Here is a 15456-nt window from a genome sequence, read left to right as displayed (position 1 = left end):
TAATGTCAACGTTTTGTGTGTATATAATGTATGATGTTATATTTTTTATATTTTCTTGAATCCAATAAAATCTTAAACATCAGAGCTATGAACTGAAGCATTTATTTTTATTTTTATTGTATCTTCAATGACAGCTTGGTACATAAAACTGATTTGTGTTCAGAGAGTACTGACTAAAAGGTATCAGACAATCACAAGCACGCGAGCACATGCACACACACACACACACACACACACACACACACACACACAACACACACACACACACACACACACACACACACACACACACACACACACACACACACACACACGCACGCACACACCACACACACAACACACACACACACACACACACACCACACACACACACACACACACACACACACACACACACACACACTACTCTCTTTGTTTCTGTATTAAAGCTCGTCTTTAGTTTGGTTGGCTTGTTTTGCCTCTTCAGCTTTTGCGGCCTCAATGTACTTCCTCCTGTCCTCATCCTCCTGGAAACACAAAGAAAATAAGTGAATTTTTAACTTGGATTAAAAAAGAAAAAAGGCAGCTTCTTAAACTCCGCACAAACAACTGCAGTGATGTTGCTGGTGTTTTTGGGGTGATATTTTACCTTCACTCTGTCTTTTTTGGCTTTCTTCATCTCTTTATCTAAAAACTTCAGCAGGTCCTTTACCTTCCTCTTACCGTTGTAAACCACCACCTGACAGTAAAAACAGACATCATACACTGAACATTTGTACGTCTATATATGTCATGTTTTCCCCACAGAGCAGAGATAACTTATACAATCCCATATCGTTCATAAGTCATTTTAATTTAAGTGCCTTTTTATGCAGAGGACACAAAGCGAAATATTACAATATACTGCATATCCCTCCTCATTTACACACTAAACAGGATGTTTAGGTCACACATGTGTACTGTCAAATGCTCCAATTTATATATTGAAACAGAGTTGATGATTATATTTGGCACAGAAATATTTTTGAATTGGGACAAACTTATTTTTGGGCGACAACATTCAACATCCACAAATATACAAGCACATATTTATTTGGAAAAGGGAGTGTGGCTGCTAGAAAAAATCAATTACAAAGAGATAATCCAGGTCTGATATAACTAAAAATGACAATGTGAACTGCTGCTGTTTGATCCAATAAAATATACGATTCATAAGAAATTACACAAAAATATAATTGACTCACCCGTTCAGTATGTAGAGCAGGGAACAGGCAGAGGGATGGGTAGGCGCCCTGCATTGACATGTCGATGTCATTGGCTGAGGCATCGATGCGAGCGACGACCACGTCCTCTCGCTCCTTCAAGGCCTCGGCCAACTCCTCCCACAGTGGAAACAGAGCGTGGGACTCAGGACTGTAGGGAAGATCTGAATCACACATTTAATTATTATAAAGACATTTCTAGGAAGTGTCAAGTTAGATCAGCTTAAAGAAAACAACAAAAAACAGCAGATGATAAAAAGCAGTGTGATCCCGTAGGCATGGATTTGATGATTCCAAGATCAAATTACTTCAAGGGGTCAAGTGATTATTTTTAAACCTACATTACCTAAAAGTTATTCTGGCAAATGTGTTAGAAAGCAGTTTAATATGCACAGTACCCTTTCTGCAGATATAAAAAAACATAACCCTTCATTAGGAGTCGTGATTCTGGCCACCCTCTGAATGTAAGTCAAGTGTTCGCCCTTCTTTTGGCTCTGTTTTTGGTCTCTCCCATCTCTTGAGTTAACAGCTAAATGCTCCATTACGAGTTATTTGCTGATCTGACAACACATTTATAGGAACTGTTAACAACTACAAGGTAGAAAAAGTGTTAATAAAAGTAAATCGAACTCTACGAATCAAAAATAAGCTGAAAGACACTGAAACCCTCATAGAGCTCATTGTAACTTGATAATATAAAATGTTGAATACTCCAGCTGATGTTAAATGTACTTACATGTAAGCTAAATGTTCCACTTTTGAACCTCATTAAGCTTAGTATTAAGTATCTAAGTGTCTTTTTACCCGTACATATCTAAAAGTCCAAGTTTACTGGATAGTTTTTAACTAAGAAGGTTTTCTTACGTACAGAACATGACGAAAACAGTGTTGTCAGGGTTAAAGCCCACTTTCTCCAGAGTCATTCCCACCAGCTCCTTCACCGGCTGTGTGTCCCATCCTTCAGGTATCGGCTCACTCTGCATCTTAGGCTGTTTACATCAACACAAACACATTTAAATCCCAACACTGTTTCCTTCAGTGTCCATGTATCACACACCAGGTGAGGTTGAAAGTTACCTTAGCCTTGCCGTCTAGGTAGGACTGGCAGAACGTTTTTATGGTCTGTACATCCAGAGTGTCAGAAGGCAGGTGATAGGTCACATGGTCTGTAAGGTTGACCATCCGTATGAGAGGAGCCTCAAACTCCCGAACATGGAAGTACTCCATCAGCCTGCCGTTACGAGGCTCATCCACGTTCACCCACACAAACAACATCTGAATAAAAACACACGCAGAGGTGAAGTACTGCTTCTTCTCATGTGCTGATGTTAATAATGTGTTTGGTTTCTACCTTTAACCTGAATGCTTCTGCAGCGCTGTTAAAAGCAGAGTGGATCTCTTTAAAGTCAGCAGAGCTCGTGTTGACGAACAGGAGGGCATGGTTTAACACAGGTGAGGATAGTATCTGAGTGGATGTCTGCAAGAGAGAGAATAGCATAAATACATCAGCATTAACAATATATGGTTATGTGGTTTTTCATAACAAATGAATGAATAGAACGCCACAAAATGTCTACTTTTAATTTTAATTTGTGTCTTGTTTTTTAATGTTATTCCTATCAAGTTACATTACACTTCTTATATAGGCAAAATAACACTACTTGGTTACCAACACCAAAAATGTCTTGTTTGTTTGTTGATTTTGATGTGGAATACAATGTGCAAAAATATCAAATTATTAAAATAAATCAAAATTTCGATTTAAAAAATGACAGTCTTTGTTATTTTGGAATTACCCATTATTCTTTTTTAAAATATACTTTTCATCCTATTGTACTGTTCCAATCTCACGGATGGGTTGTATTTTTAGGATGCAGTTCAAACAACAAAATCCACAAAATAAAGTGAAAGGTCTGGCCCTGTACTGGAAAAAAGACATAAATGAACTTCAGATTTTCAACCTAAATAGATAGTTGAACCTGCAGACCAACATTTTAACAAATAACATAGGACCGTCAATGGATACATATAATGCAGTAACACACAACAGAGAGTTTAAATAAAAAATAAAAAGCCTAGAGAACATTTCCAGACCTGGGAGTAGAGCAGTTCGACAGTGTGAAAATGATGCCATGCGTCTAATACTCTACCTGTCCGGTGTACTCAGTGGCAGGCTCCATCTGGTAGACGGTGATAAAAATGATCAGCATCTCTTTAGATGTCTCAGGCATCATTTTGTAAGCCTGGATGAGCTTAGACTGCAGCAGACACACACACAACCACAACCACAAACACACACACACACACACACACACACACACACACACACACACACACACACACACACACACACACACACCACACACACACACACACACATACAACCACAACCACAAACACACAACACACACACACACACACACACACACACACACACACACACAACACACACACACACACACACACACACACACACACACACACACACACACACACACACACACACACACACACACACACACACACACACACACACACATGGGTAAGAATGCAATGAAATGAATGTGTTCAGCTTGATATGATAGGTTAATTATTTAAATCCCATCTTTTGCATCCAAAAATAAAACAGAGAGACACAGACCTATGCAGCTGTATTTCAGGGGTTAGTGTCTAGGTTGTGTTTAAAGTACCTTTTTGAACAGCAGTACAACATCATGTGTGAGACCATATTTGCTGATAACGTCATTGTTCTGTGTCACAGCAAAGTTAATGTCAGGAAGGTCGGTCGCTGCAGCGTAAAACATCTGGACGTACTCGCTGTTCAGCTCCTACACACACATTCAAAACACACACTTTGTTAGTCAGACAGTTGGATAACAGTCATGACTCAAATGGGAAGCTGGTAAATCAAAGCGATGTTTTTTACCTTGAAGAATCCAACCACCGTCAGCTCCTCTGAGGCCTCTGATTGGCTAAGATCAGAGATGAGGTCATCAGCAGACCCAGAGCGCCTCTTCAGCCAGGTCAAGATAGAGGCCGAGCTCTGAGGAACTTCATCACAATCACAAATCATTTTAAGGTTAATATGAAATAACAATGCCTAGAGCCGGTTACTATGGCCAAACAAACAAAGAAAAGAGATATGACTGCAGATGAAAAAACATAGAATAAAAGTGGTACTGTACAGGCACATTATCATAAGAAGAAATCACTGCAATCACAACCCTGTTAGTTCCTAATTAACCCTTGCTTATCTTATATAGGCTTAGCTAATATCAATGTATCTACACTCAGTATTAAGGACTTTATTTGGACGTACCAGGACAGGGTACAGGGTTGAGTTTATCTCCAGAAATGTAAAGCAGGATTGTGGCGAAGCCCGTCACGTTGAGTTCTTTGGCCAGCTCTTTCTCTTTTGCCACATCCACTACAGCCAGTTTGACCTCTGACCCCTTCAGCTCTGCAGCAGCACCTTCAAACGCTGCTGAGATACGATGGCCTTCTCCAGACAGAGGAGCGTCTACACACACAGGAACAGAGACACAGAAGAAAGATTGATGGCAAATATTGCACTTTTGACTTGTTCATAAAACTAAAACCAAGAATAAGACATAAATGCATCGATAATTTAATGATATAACATTAAGTTGAATCTGTAATAGGCTATTCTGCTAAATTACTTATTTAAATGCTGGTACTTCGAGTATATTTTGATACAAATACTTTAATATTTTTGAATGGAGGATTTTTTCACTGAGATAAAGATACTTATAATGAAATATCTGGGTACTCATTCCACCACTGACACAGTAAGAGTCAAATGCCATGATATACTGCAGTTTTGACCTTGAGTGTTGCCTGAAGACAGTTACAAAACATTTAGTGGGTGTAATTTTAATGCTAACAGCCTTTATAAACATATAGGTCAAGATCAAGCTGCGTGAGTCTTTGTGTGGGACTTACAGAAGTGCACCAGCAGCTGCTTATATTTCCTCAGTACCCTGTTGAAATTCCCTTTATTCAGCCGTAGAACGCCATCCTCCTTCAGGGATGATTTGTCTGCCTGTCGGTTGGGTTGTTCGTCAGCGGCGACAAACGCACAGAGACAGAAGGCCGTCAGCCCGAGCAGCAGCAACAGTTTCCTCATGGCGCTTCACCTACAGACTGACACATTGGACACTGGAGACAATCTTTACAGGGAAGGTAAGAAGGGAGTGGTGGAATAAAATTGTGTGTGTGTGTGTGTGTGTGTGTGTGTGTGTGTGTGTGTGTGTGTGTGTGTGTGTGTGTGTGTGTGTGTGTGTGTGTGTGTGTGTGTGTGTGTGTGTGTGTGTGTGTGCGTGTGTGTGCGCGTGCATGCGTGTGTGTCAGTGCTGAGCTGGTAGATGTGAATGCTATTGTTATCTGCCGACTAGACCCACCACCAGTCTGTAGCTGATTAACTTCCCTATCTGAGCCCTGCTGTATCCCTGCTATTGGCTGCTTTTCATATCAAGTGTATCACTAATATCTAGATGCCCTTTGCCTAACCCTGTTAGCCTCGGCAAGGTCAGAATGGAAGCACACACACTCACCATACACACACACACACATCATGCAAAAATCACCACAAATGATACAATAATAACAACTTAACAGCTTTGGAGTAGTAACTGAGACCATTTTTTATTTCCTTATCAACATGATAGGATCATACGTAATAAAATAACAATATTTAAAAAAAAGTTGTCAGGGTTGCTGAGCATGACACATCATTACAAGAGGTAAAGCAGGTGTGTTGATCAGTCCTGCATTAGAGTGCATAGATTCAACAGCAGAGGCAGCACACATACAGTTGCAAGAAAAAGTATGTGAACCCTTTGGATTCTCCACACATAGCGTTGTGTGTTCCTTCCAAACAACTCAACTTTGGTTTCATCTGTCCACAGAATATTTTGCCAGCACCCAGGTGCTCTTTTGCAAACTTCAAACGTGCAGCAATGTTTGTTTTTTTAAAACATGAAAACATATAATTGTTTGTGTGGTATTAATTTAAGCAGACTGTGTTTGTCTATTGTTGTGACTTAGATGAAGATCAGAACACATTTTATGACCAATTTATGCAGAAATCCAGGTAATTTCAAAGGGTTCACATACTTTTTCTTGCAACTGTATCCTTCAACCACAATCGACAACTTGTTTTCTGCACCTGGTATTCACATCAAGTCGATATGATTGTACATCAAGTCTTTATGAGTCATAGTTCACAGTACCACAAATGACTCCATGATTCACTTTCTTGCAGAGGATTTCATGGGGAAATTGACAGCTAACTCTCATTAGTTTTTGTCTGGTAAAGACATAGCTCAGAGAACATAGTGCACAAAAATGAAAGTATAAATTGTACGACTCTTCTGACAAATCGATGTGGCAATTTAATCGACAGATCTGTAAAACTGAGATTCTCCACAAAGAATCGTCCAAAAGCACAACGTAAATCTTTTGTGTACCAGACATATGCTTATATGTTTCTTCGAAATAAGTCACATTCAGGATCAAAAAACGAATCAACCTATGAAATATCAGTCAAATATAACCGAAGGACAAATTGGTTGACTGATAAACTAAGACGAGGCAGCCTTTAGGAGATGGTTTTCCAATCTTCAAGACAGAAAACAGCTAGCTAGGCTCTGTCGAAAGGTAAGTACACGACTGAAAAGCTTTTGTGTTTCTCAGCTTCTAATAATACAAATTAGGAACCTGTCTTTATGAGTAAACTTGTAATGGTGTAAACATTTTTTTTTAGTGTAGCCAAAAAGTATTCTTTGATATTGTCTTGTGTATTAAAAGTTCTGTCATTACTTTGAGTTGCAGCAGTTTGCAGTCCTGTGTTAATGTTTGACAAAAGATTAAAGGCCCTGCACACAGAGTGTTCACTCATTCCCTGTCCTAATAAGAAGAATAAAGCTTTATACTTTTGAGTTTTTACTGCCTTAAATGTTGAAGGCAATCGTCTGTGTGGGTTTATCTCAGATGTGCAGGACCTTTAGAAGAACAATTAAGCAGTACAATATTGTAGCATTTTAAGTACATTTGTGTTTTCTAATATGCTTTGTTTGCTTTAAAAAACAAATCATGGCGTTCAAGTCAGGACAAGCCATCTCCTTCATCTCTAAAGTAAACATTAATTTAAGCTATATTTACATTTAACAAACTCATATAACAAATATGTAGTTATTTTGGTATTTAAATGAAGGAAATACATTTATCAAACATGTTAAAATAAAATATAAAAATGGTTGATGTACCTGACGTCCTCTTTGTCATCATTAATATCTTTAATATCTTTATTAAGTCTTTTGTCTGCACTCTGTAATGTTGTAAACTTCTAAACACGTTAAAATGGTCAAATTAAAAACATAAATACATTCTTACAAGGGTTCTTGTCTACTTTTTACGTACAATAAATTCTTGTGTGCTGTGCCCTCAAAAAAAACAATATATATATCTCAAAGTAGGACAATATTAGAAACTGAAAATTAAACATTTTGGTACAAAGTAATGATTATGGGAGCCCTGAGAGGCAAGAGAGGGAAACAAATCTGGTGATTCGTTTTAAAGTTTGGGCTAAAATAATTTCTCCCTTGTGTTTATGACGTAAGTGGAAAGGCTTTGCCGGGATGATCTTTCTCTGTTCCATTTCTTCCTGCATCAAAAGTTTGCCAGGAGAAAAAACTTTGTATTTAAAATGTCACCAGGATAATTTCTCTAGGTGATGTTTTCATAGTAAAAGGTTCCATGTCAACACTTAATAGATGTACAATGAGTTTAGACAAAATAAATAAATAATCCCATTTACAATATCGGGTAGTGATGCCTCTTGTGACACAAAAAAATATATCAACGGAATTATTGTTCTCACTTGCCTCTCAGTGCTTCCGTAAATACTGACCTCCTGAGGGTTTGAATATGGCAATATGGTCCTTTATAGAGAAAAGCAGTGGTGAGTTTGAATTTCTGTAGATTCAAACTGTGTCAAAGTTTCATAGCCAAACATTTTTAATGAAAAAGTCTATAGAAACTTCTCAAACAGCAAAGCCACTCGTCGGTCCATCCCTATCTTCATTTAGTTATGTATATACCTTTTAAACCTCATATGTGATGATAAGGCAGGGACGTAAGAGTCTATTCTGCTCCCAAATCTACTCTTTCTCCCCTGCGTAGGTCGGGAGGTGTTTTTATTCCTAGACGAATATTATTTATCCGTGTTGTGGGATAAATATTCTATGAGTGGTATTAACAGAGGTGCCTTACTAATCCTGACAGTGTCATCTTGTGTACGTGTGCAGCTCGTTTCCACACTGTGGGCAGGAATGATGTGCATCTTGTAGGCTTTTTATAGTTAATGGAATCAGACAGCAGCCACAGATTAACCTGAAACACAAACAAACATGCAGGGACACAACACACAGTCACGTGTTAAAGCTGGTTTAGCATTTTGGAGCTGAATACTCATGAAAGTGTGCGTTTATGTCTCACCCCATCATGGTGAAAAGGAAACACATGCACCATGCGGTGCTCCCAGGCAGGTAGGAGACTTTAGTGGTGACGACGTGGTGGCAGTGAGGGCAGCGCACCACACCAGGCACGTCTCCCAGATGTGTCACTGAGATGGGAACAGGAAGCGGCTGGGTCGTCACGACGACGGGCTGAGAACGTCTCCCGCCGACAGACTGTGTTACACCAACTGGCATTCAGAGAATAAAGGGAGGACAGGGGAGGACGTCAGGGAGAACCGTAATATTAAATATTATATCTCCACGCTCAAGAAGAAAAGTAAAAATGTGGCTCTCATACTTTGTGTAACTGGGTGGGTTATGACTCCAGTGTTTCTTGTCCTCCTAGGATTTGGCAGTGTCAGGACAGGAAAAGGATCTGGCTGGATTGTAACTACAAAATCATAAAGAATTATAATTAAACAACAGCTTGCTCCCCCCAAAACAGAGCTTTACCAAAGACTCCCTCATATACATCTCTAAACTCACCAGTAGGGTAAAAATACAACTTTTAGCTGCTTCCAAATGTCTCTGCGACACTCATTTGAAATGCTAATGCAGCCAAACACACAGCAGTTGTTGTCATTAATCTTTGTGTACTCTGGTAAACATGCGGGCTGGTAAATATAGGGCTGCAATTAAATATATTTGTCATAATTGTTCGGTTCTCTGACAACAAAAACAGAAAAAACAAAGAAAAATCTTTGCTTTGTATTTCCCTTTTAAATGTTGATAGTGTCAGCTTAAAAAAAACCTTTCCACCCCCTAATGCTCTCGGTTATCACCTACTGTTATAGAAGTTTCAGATTCATCCATCTTGCAAACTGTTAACAGAAATATCAGTTTATGGGTGAAAAATACCCAGGTTTACGCCATACCGAGACAGGGAAACAATAAGACGTATTTTTTAATTTAGCATGGACATTAAGTGTGGATGTATTCTCTGTGCCACATGATGAAGTGTGACAGAAATAAGGAACGAGAGAAATTAGAGGTGTAATCTTACCTGCTTCTCCATAAGTGGGAGGAGGTGTTGGGGGGTAATAGTGGGAGGCGTTGTAGGAGGGGGGAGGGGTGACGTTGAATGCAGCTGTGCTCAGAGCAGGAGGGTGGAGACGGGACTCCTCATACGAAGGGGGTTCCATCAGCAGATCATCGAGTCAAACAGGAAGCTAGCAACAAACAGAAACAGCAGATAACGCTTACTGCTGGTGTTGAGTTCAGTAAAACCTTTATATTGCATCATTTCCTTTTTACTGAAGTTAAAGCCCTTGTCACACTGTCCCGAAATTGACACCCGATGGACACACGAATATGGAATTGTGAATTTCGCACGAAGATGGCCCCGAACCACACACGAAGGCAACATTTACATTACATTTAAGACATACAACTGCAACGAAAGTAACACAAACAATTGTGTTACAGTACTATGATACTGTACTGATATCTTCAGACTTTGTTCTTTACTTTATCCGTCTTTATATGTAGAAGATATTAAGTTTTCTCCGTCATGTTGTTTCCATAGCAACAACAACTTTCTGTCAACTCGCCTTCAAAATAATATATTATATCCTTTTTAGTTTCACAGAACACAAATTGGGTTATTTACATAATATGTTTACATGATTTTGTTGTGCAATTAAAGAGAGGCGAAGGGCTTTTATTTGAATTTGGGCTGTTTTGGGTTCTTACAAGCTTAATTTTGGTCGAAGTTTTTCCCAGAAGGTTCAGGCGTATCTCTCAGCAACCATTAGTAATTTGCTCAGTTGTCATCAATACAATTTAGCTGTCAAGAGACTCAATTCATACGGGAAACAGTATCATCATCTGTCTGTGAACTATGAAGCAAAACCGGTTACAGCATCATGGAGGAGTCAGTGGAAAGCCACAGGTGGATTAAGGAGGATTTTCACATCTCAATAAAAAGACTTGGTTTAATGTTAGATACGTGGACATTAAGTGGAAGTAAGATCATTCTGGTATAAAACAACACTTTGTTTTTTGTTGGGTGGTGTAGGTCCAGATCAAATTGTGCAATCTTTTCAAGGATATTTTTGTTATGAATTGTTGCACTCACTTATATTTTAATAATCAGCAACATGATCCCATGATTCTCTGATGTAAAACTTGACTCATTGTTATTGGTGGTGGCATATATCCACCACCTGCCTTATTCTTAATCTACAAATAGCATGTACGCAGTTTTAGGTCCACAGGTCATATACTCAGGGGCGGCGCCAGGGGGGAGCTAGGGGGTGCTGAAGCACCCCCCAGGATTGCCAAAGCACCCCCTAAGCACCCCCAAGAAATATGTGGGTTTTTTTTTTTTTTTCGAAAATTATTATTATTATTTTTATTAAATTAGAAATATTATTGATTACATCAATGCATATGTGAAACAAACACATTTTTGACCAAAAACATAAAGCCAACACAGGTGATATGATTAGGCCAATGGTCAGCACCCATTCGATTTTTGACCTACCCATAGGCTAAATTACTTTGTGACACTTGATTGACTTCCTGTTAGCTAGAGCGCCAAATGATTTGCTAACAGCAAAGTGAAAAATGGATCGTTTTTTAGTCCTTAAACGACCACGTGTGGACACTCAATCAAAACCAACTGAAAGCGAGAGGGATTCTGCACATAATAGGCCTCGTGAGTACAAGTAGCTTACTTCTGGGTCTCTGTGTTTCATTCAAGCCCTGCTCTGTGTGTGTGTGTGTGTGTGTGTGTGTGTGTGTGTGTGTGTGTGTGTGTGTGTGTGTGTGGCACGAGCCATTTTGTGTGCGTGCGTGCGCGAGCGAGCGAGAGAGCTCGCCTCGCGCACCAGTGGGTATCTACCGGAGATCGTTGTGGTTAGCATCTGGTGCTAGCTAGCCAAGCTAATGGATATAAGGAGCTTTTTCAACAACAAGGTGGAGGGAGAACTCTCTCTCTCGTCCTGTCAGACGGAGAGTCTCAGGTAACCTCAACTCAGGTGAAGTAAAGGACAGTGTTTAGATAGTTAACTTTAGTCTAGTTATCTCAGTGGGTCTCAAACGGTTTGTTTTAAAAGGGGAGTGATTTGTAAAATATCTATAAAGAAATAGAAAATCTGTTGACAGTTCTGTTTCGTATGGGTGTTGAGATGTATCCATAGATCTCTTAATGTTGCTCTCAAAGTGCACCAGATTGATGCTTTTAACTTAAATATGTAACAACAAATCTTCCCGGGGGAGCTAGCCCCCGGACCCCCCTAGAGGAGGTGAGGACCCTCCTAGAGGAGGTGAGGTCCGCTCCCCACTTGTAAAAATAGCACTTTACCCCTGCCTATATGCCGTGAGCTGATTATCGAGCCTTCATTGTAACAGTCGCGGGTGCACTGTGTGTGTGTGCGTGGGGAGTGTTGCAGTAGAAAATTCAACTGTAGCGCTGGTGCATTCATGGGAAACCCTAAATGTGTGAGCACCCTCTATGAAACGTCAAGCTACCCCACAGCACCCCCTAGAGAAAATCTCTGGCGCCGCCACTGCATATACTACTCTTTACTACTCTTTATTTATTGTCCACAGGCAGTGTTATGCTAGATGCAGAGGTGGGAAGTAGTGAAGCACAAATACTTTGTTACTGTACTTAAGTATATTTTTCTGGTATCAGTACTTTACTCCACTGCTTATTTTTCTGACGACTTTTTACTTTTACTTTTATTTTTAACACAAATACCTGTACTTTCTACTTCTTACATTTTAAAAACAGGCACATTACTTTAGTTTGAATCTGTGTTTGGTGGCGTGATCATTATTATTTAGAGTCATTGCGTGCCTATTGATTTGAACACGATCCGTGTATCCATAATTTCCTGGTCTTCTCCAAAGAAGAGCGACCAATGAGAACTTTGTCATTTGCCGTTGTTCAGCATCGAATCATTCATTAGCTAACAATTACTTTATTGTTCTATTAATATAAAGACATAATTACTCTGTAGCTATGTTAGTTTGACAATAAATAATCTTGAACCTTGAAGTGAGGTCAGTTATAAAACAGATGGTAGTTATGGGTACTTTTCGAAGTACATTTCGAAGCCCATACTTCTTTACTTTTACTTGAGTAAAGAAGTTTAGTCGATACTTCTACTTTTACCAGAGTATTTTTAAACACGAGTATCTGTACTTTTACTTGAGTAAAGGATGTGTGTACTTTTGCCATCTCTGGCTAGATATCACATTTCTACTGTCAAAATCTGATCTAATCTCTGATGCTGAGATGTACCCTGACCAGAGAAGCAGATGACACACACACACACACACACACACACACACACACACACACACACACACACACACACACACACACACACACACACACACACACACACACACACACACACACACACACACACACACACACACACACACACACACATACCATGTATACATCACTTCAGGGGACATTACATTGACTTACATGCATTTCCTGGAGACTTATCCTAACCTTAACCATAACCAACACATGCCTAACCCTAACCCTAACCCTAACCCTTACCCTTACCCTAAACCTAACCAAGTCTTCACCCTAAAATTAATGATTCCCCTCATGGGGACCTCCAATTTGTCCCCATAAGGGAGGCGAGTCCCCACACGTGACTGTGTAAACAGATTTAGGTCCCCACAAGTATAGTAATGCTAGGCCACACACACACACACACACACACACGCACATACACACACACACACACACACACACACACACACACACACACACACGCTCGTCTCCCTTTATGTTACCAATTACTGTATAGACCAGGTAAGATTCTAAAATCACAATACTTTAGATTAGATACAGAGAGAGGTTTATTATGTTATGTTGTATGTATATATTTAGTGTTTTCATTATTGTGTTGATTGCTTTAAATGTCTGGATTAATAATCAGAATCCGCAAAGTAAATAAAGTTTCCAAACAAATCGGAGTGAAAAGTGCAATATTGGCTTCTTAAAATGTAGTGAAGTAAACATAAGTAGCATGAAATGGGAACGGCAAGTAAACTAGCAGTAACTCAAAATTGCACTTGAGAAAATGCTGAGTAACAACTCACCACTATAAACGCAACACAGTTTACATGTTCAGGCAAACACTGGATGGATTTTAACAAACAGTCATCACAGTATGAACACAGTAAGTCATGTGATTCCATGTCACTGCTTCTCCAAAATGTGTCTTTATGCCAAAGAGAAACTTAAAACTAATATTTTCAGCCAGTGAACACACCTGCTAAATGCAGCCAAGTGACTCCAGCTCACATGGGACGTCTTCTCTTGGGTAAACAAAATACATCCAAAGCCAATGTATCTGATCCAGCAGGCTGGAGAACCGCCTCAATAACAAACTGTCTGCTACGTGTGCTCCTTCTAATTAAACAGTGTGATGTGTGAGATTTAAAGAGCAGTGGTCTTACCTTAGACACATGAGGAAGCTGGGCTGGCAGGAGGACACTTGTCCCATGTTGGTGACAGTTGTGACGTCACAGCCTGTTGGACCGGTTCTCCTCTGGAATTACAAACATTTGAAATGAGTGAAGACCAAACCCTCCCCACCAGTTTCACTTGTACAAACAAACTCAGCCAGAGTTCAGGCTTTCTTTGTAAGATCAAACCTATTCTGTGGTAGCACTTTTTAAACTACATCTGCAGCATTTGCTACCATTCTTATAGCAAGACATGAAATAGAATCAAGCACATCAGAAAGGTTTATACAATTTATTGTATGAAAAGCTAATCATTTCTTAAAATCACAATAGTTGTGTAGAAATAAGGAATACAAATAAATTACCTGTAGGTTTTTGTAGTTGTTTTTAGAGGCAATGCAGATCTTATTCTGAATGATTTGTTTTTATTATGTCTTTTTTTATTCATTCATTCAACCTTATCTTTTATGTATATCTAAGGATGTATAGAATAGTTTATAACACACTATGATGTAGTTGTAAAAGAGTTCAATATCAAATAAATTGTATACAAAATCGAAGAAGTAATGATTAATACTCAACTAATTATCATTCATTGTTATTTTATCATTTTGAGTGGCAGTACTTTATTTCAAAATCCTCGCTTTTTTATATTTAATGTGACAGTTGTGATGTCAAGGCCCTTTCACCTTTCAGCCAATCACATTCATTGTTATCTTATTTTCTATTTTTTCTGACTTTTTAATGTAAAAAAAAACATTCAGATTCAACAATTGTTACCAATGGAAATTGGACTTATATTTAACCTTTCTTTACCCTTTTCTAAGCTCTAAACATGTAGCCTACACTCTAAAAACGAATTCAGGCGACCGTTCACCTCCACTTAATTAAATGCATGGTTGCAAGATAAAAATGTGAGTTAATTGATTTAGATAAACATCTTAAGTTGCAAACATTAATTTATAAGTTGTGTTGACGTAATAATGTTGGTAATTACATCAACTTAATATTGTGTGTAATTTGAACTCTGATTTCTGCGTTAATTGACTTAAAACAAAATTCAAGTTGTAGTAAGTAATGCAATTGGCTTGATAACTTAATTGTTCTACACCTTGAGTTAAGGAGTTCAAGTCCACTCCCACTTAACATGCCTGGACAAGTTCCCACAGTTAAGACAAATAGAAATATACAAAGGACATTTTAAGGTGAGTGTCATCTTTTGTCATTCAAAT

The 15456-nt window shown here is 38.9% G+C and overlaps 2 protein-coding genes across 3 annotated transcripts; both read right to left on the bottom strand.

Annotated features, from left to right (window-relative positions):
* Positions 1-384: 384 nt before the first annotated feature.
* zgc:136472 (uncharacterized protein LOC678514 homolog) lies at positions 385-5388 on the bottom strand. Its single transcript, XM_034231237.1, has 11 exons — positions 5205-5388; positions 4561-4761; positions 4168-4292; positions 3932-4069; positions 3392-3499; positions 2593-2718; positions 2319-2516; positions 2110-2230; positions 1224-1405; positions 629-718; positions 385-506 (listed from the first exon to the last, which is right to left on the bottom strand). The coding sequence occupies exons 1-11, from the start codon at positions 5386-5388 to the stop codon at positions 423-425; spliced, it is 1557 nt and encodes a 518-aa protein (XP_034087128.1). The 3' UTR covers positions 385-422.
* Positions 5389-5876: 488 nt separating this feature from the next.
* On the bottom strand, positions 5877-14318 carry si:dkeyp-75b4.8 (lipopolysaccharide-induced tumor necrosis factor-alpha factor homolog). Of its 2 annotated transcripts, none has more exons than XM_034231234.1 (5): positions 14216-14318; positions 9783-9948; positions 9078-9170; positions 8760-8967; positions 5877-8654 (listed from the first exon to the last, which is right to left on the bottom strand). In XM_034231234.1, the coding sequence occupies exons 2-5, from the start codon at positions 9919-9921 to the stop codon at positions 8549-8551; spliced, it is 546 nt and encodes a 181-aa protein (XP_034087125.1). In that variant the 5' UTR covers positions 9922-9948; positions 14216-14318; the 3' UTR covers positions 5877-8548. The 2 variants fall into 2 exon arrangements, with proteins under 2 accessions (XP_034087125.1, XP_034087126.1); XM_034231235.1 differs by lacking the exon at positions 14216-14318 and adding an exon at positions 14029-14203.
* Between the last annotated feature and the right edge of the window lie 1138 nt (positions 14319-15456).

This window comes from Gymnodraco acuticeps, unplaced genomic scaffold (genome assembly GCF_902827175.1).
Source record: "Gymnodraco acuticeps unplaced genomic scaffold, fGymAcu1.1, whole genome shotgun sequence".
NCBI classification, from domain to species: domain Eukaryota; kingdom Metazoa; phylum Chordata; class Actinopteri; order Perciformes; family Bathydraconidae; genus Gymnodraco; species Gymnodraco acuticeps.
Note: the sequence above shows the minus strand (reverse complement) of the source record. Positions and strands in the feature narration are given on the sequence as shown.

Bases quoted from the DNA above. Each gene is read 5' to 3' on its own strand.
- zgc:136472 (XM_034231237.1), bottom strand. From the start codon at position 5,388: ATGAGGAAACTGTTGCTGCTGCTCGGGCTGACGGCCTTCTGTCTCTGT. The intron at 4,762-5,204 runs GTAAGTCCCACA...CTGTGTGTGTAG, and splicing joins GCAGCTGCTGGTGCACTTCT to ACGCTCCTCTGTCTGGAGAA. The intron at 2,719-3,391 runs GTAGAGTATTAG...TCTCTCTTGCAG, and splicing joins CCACTGAGTACACCGGACAG to ACATCCACTCAGATACTATC.
- si:dkeyp-75b4.8 (XM_034231234.1), bottom strand. From the start codon at position 9,921: ATGGAACCCCCTTCGTATGAGGAGTCCCGTCTCCACCCTCCTGCTCTG. The intron at 9,171-9,782 runs GTAAGATTACAC...ATGATTTTGTAG, and splicing joins TCCCACTTATGGAGAAGCAG to TTACAATCCAGCCAGATCCT. The intron at 8,968-9,077 runs GTATGAGAGCCA...TCTGAATGCCAG, and splicing joins AACCCACCCAGTTACACAAA to TTGGTGTAACACAGTCTGTC.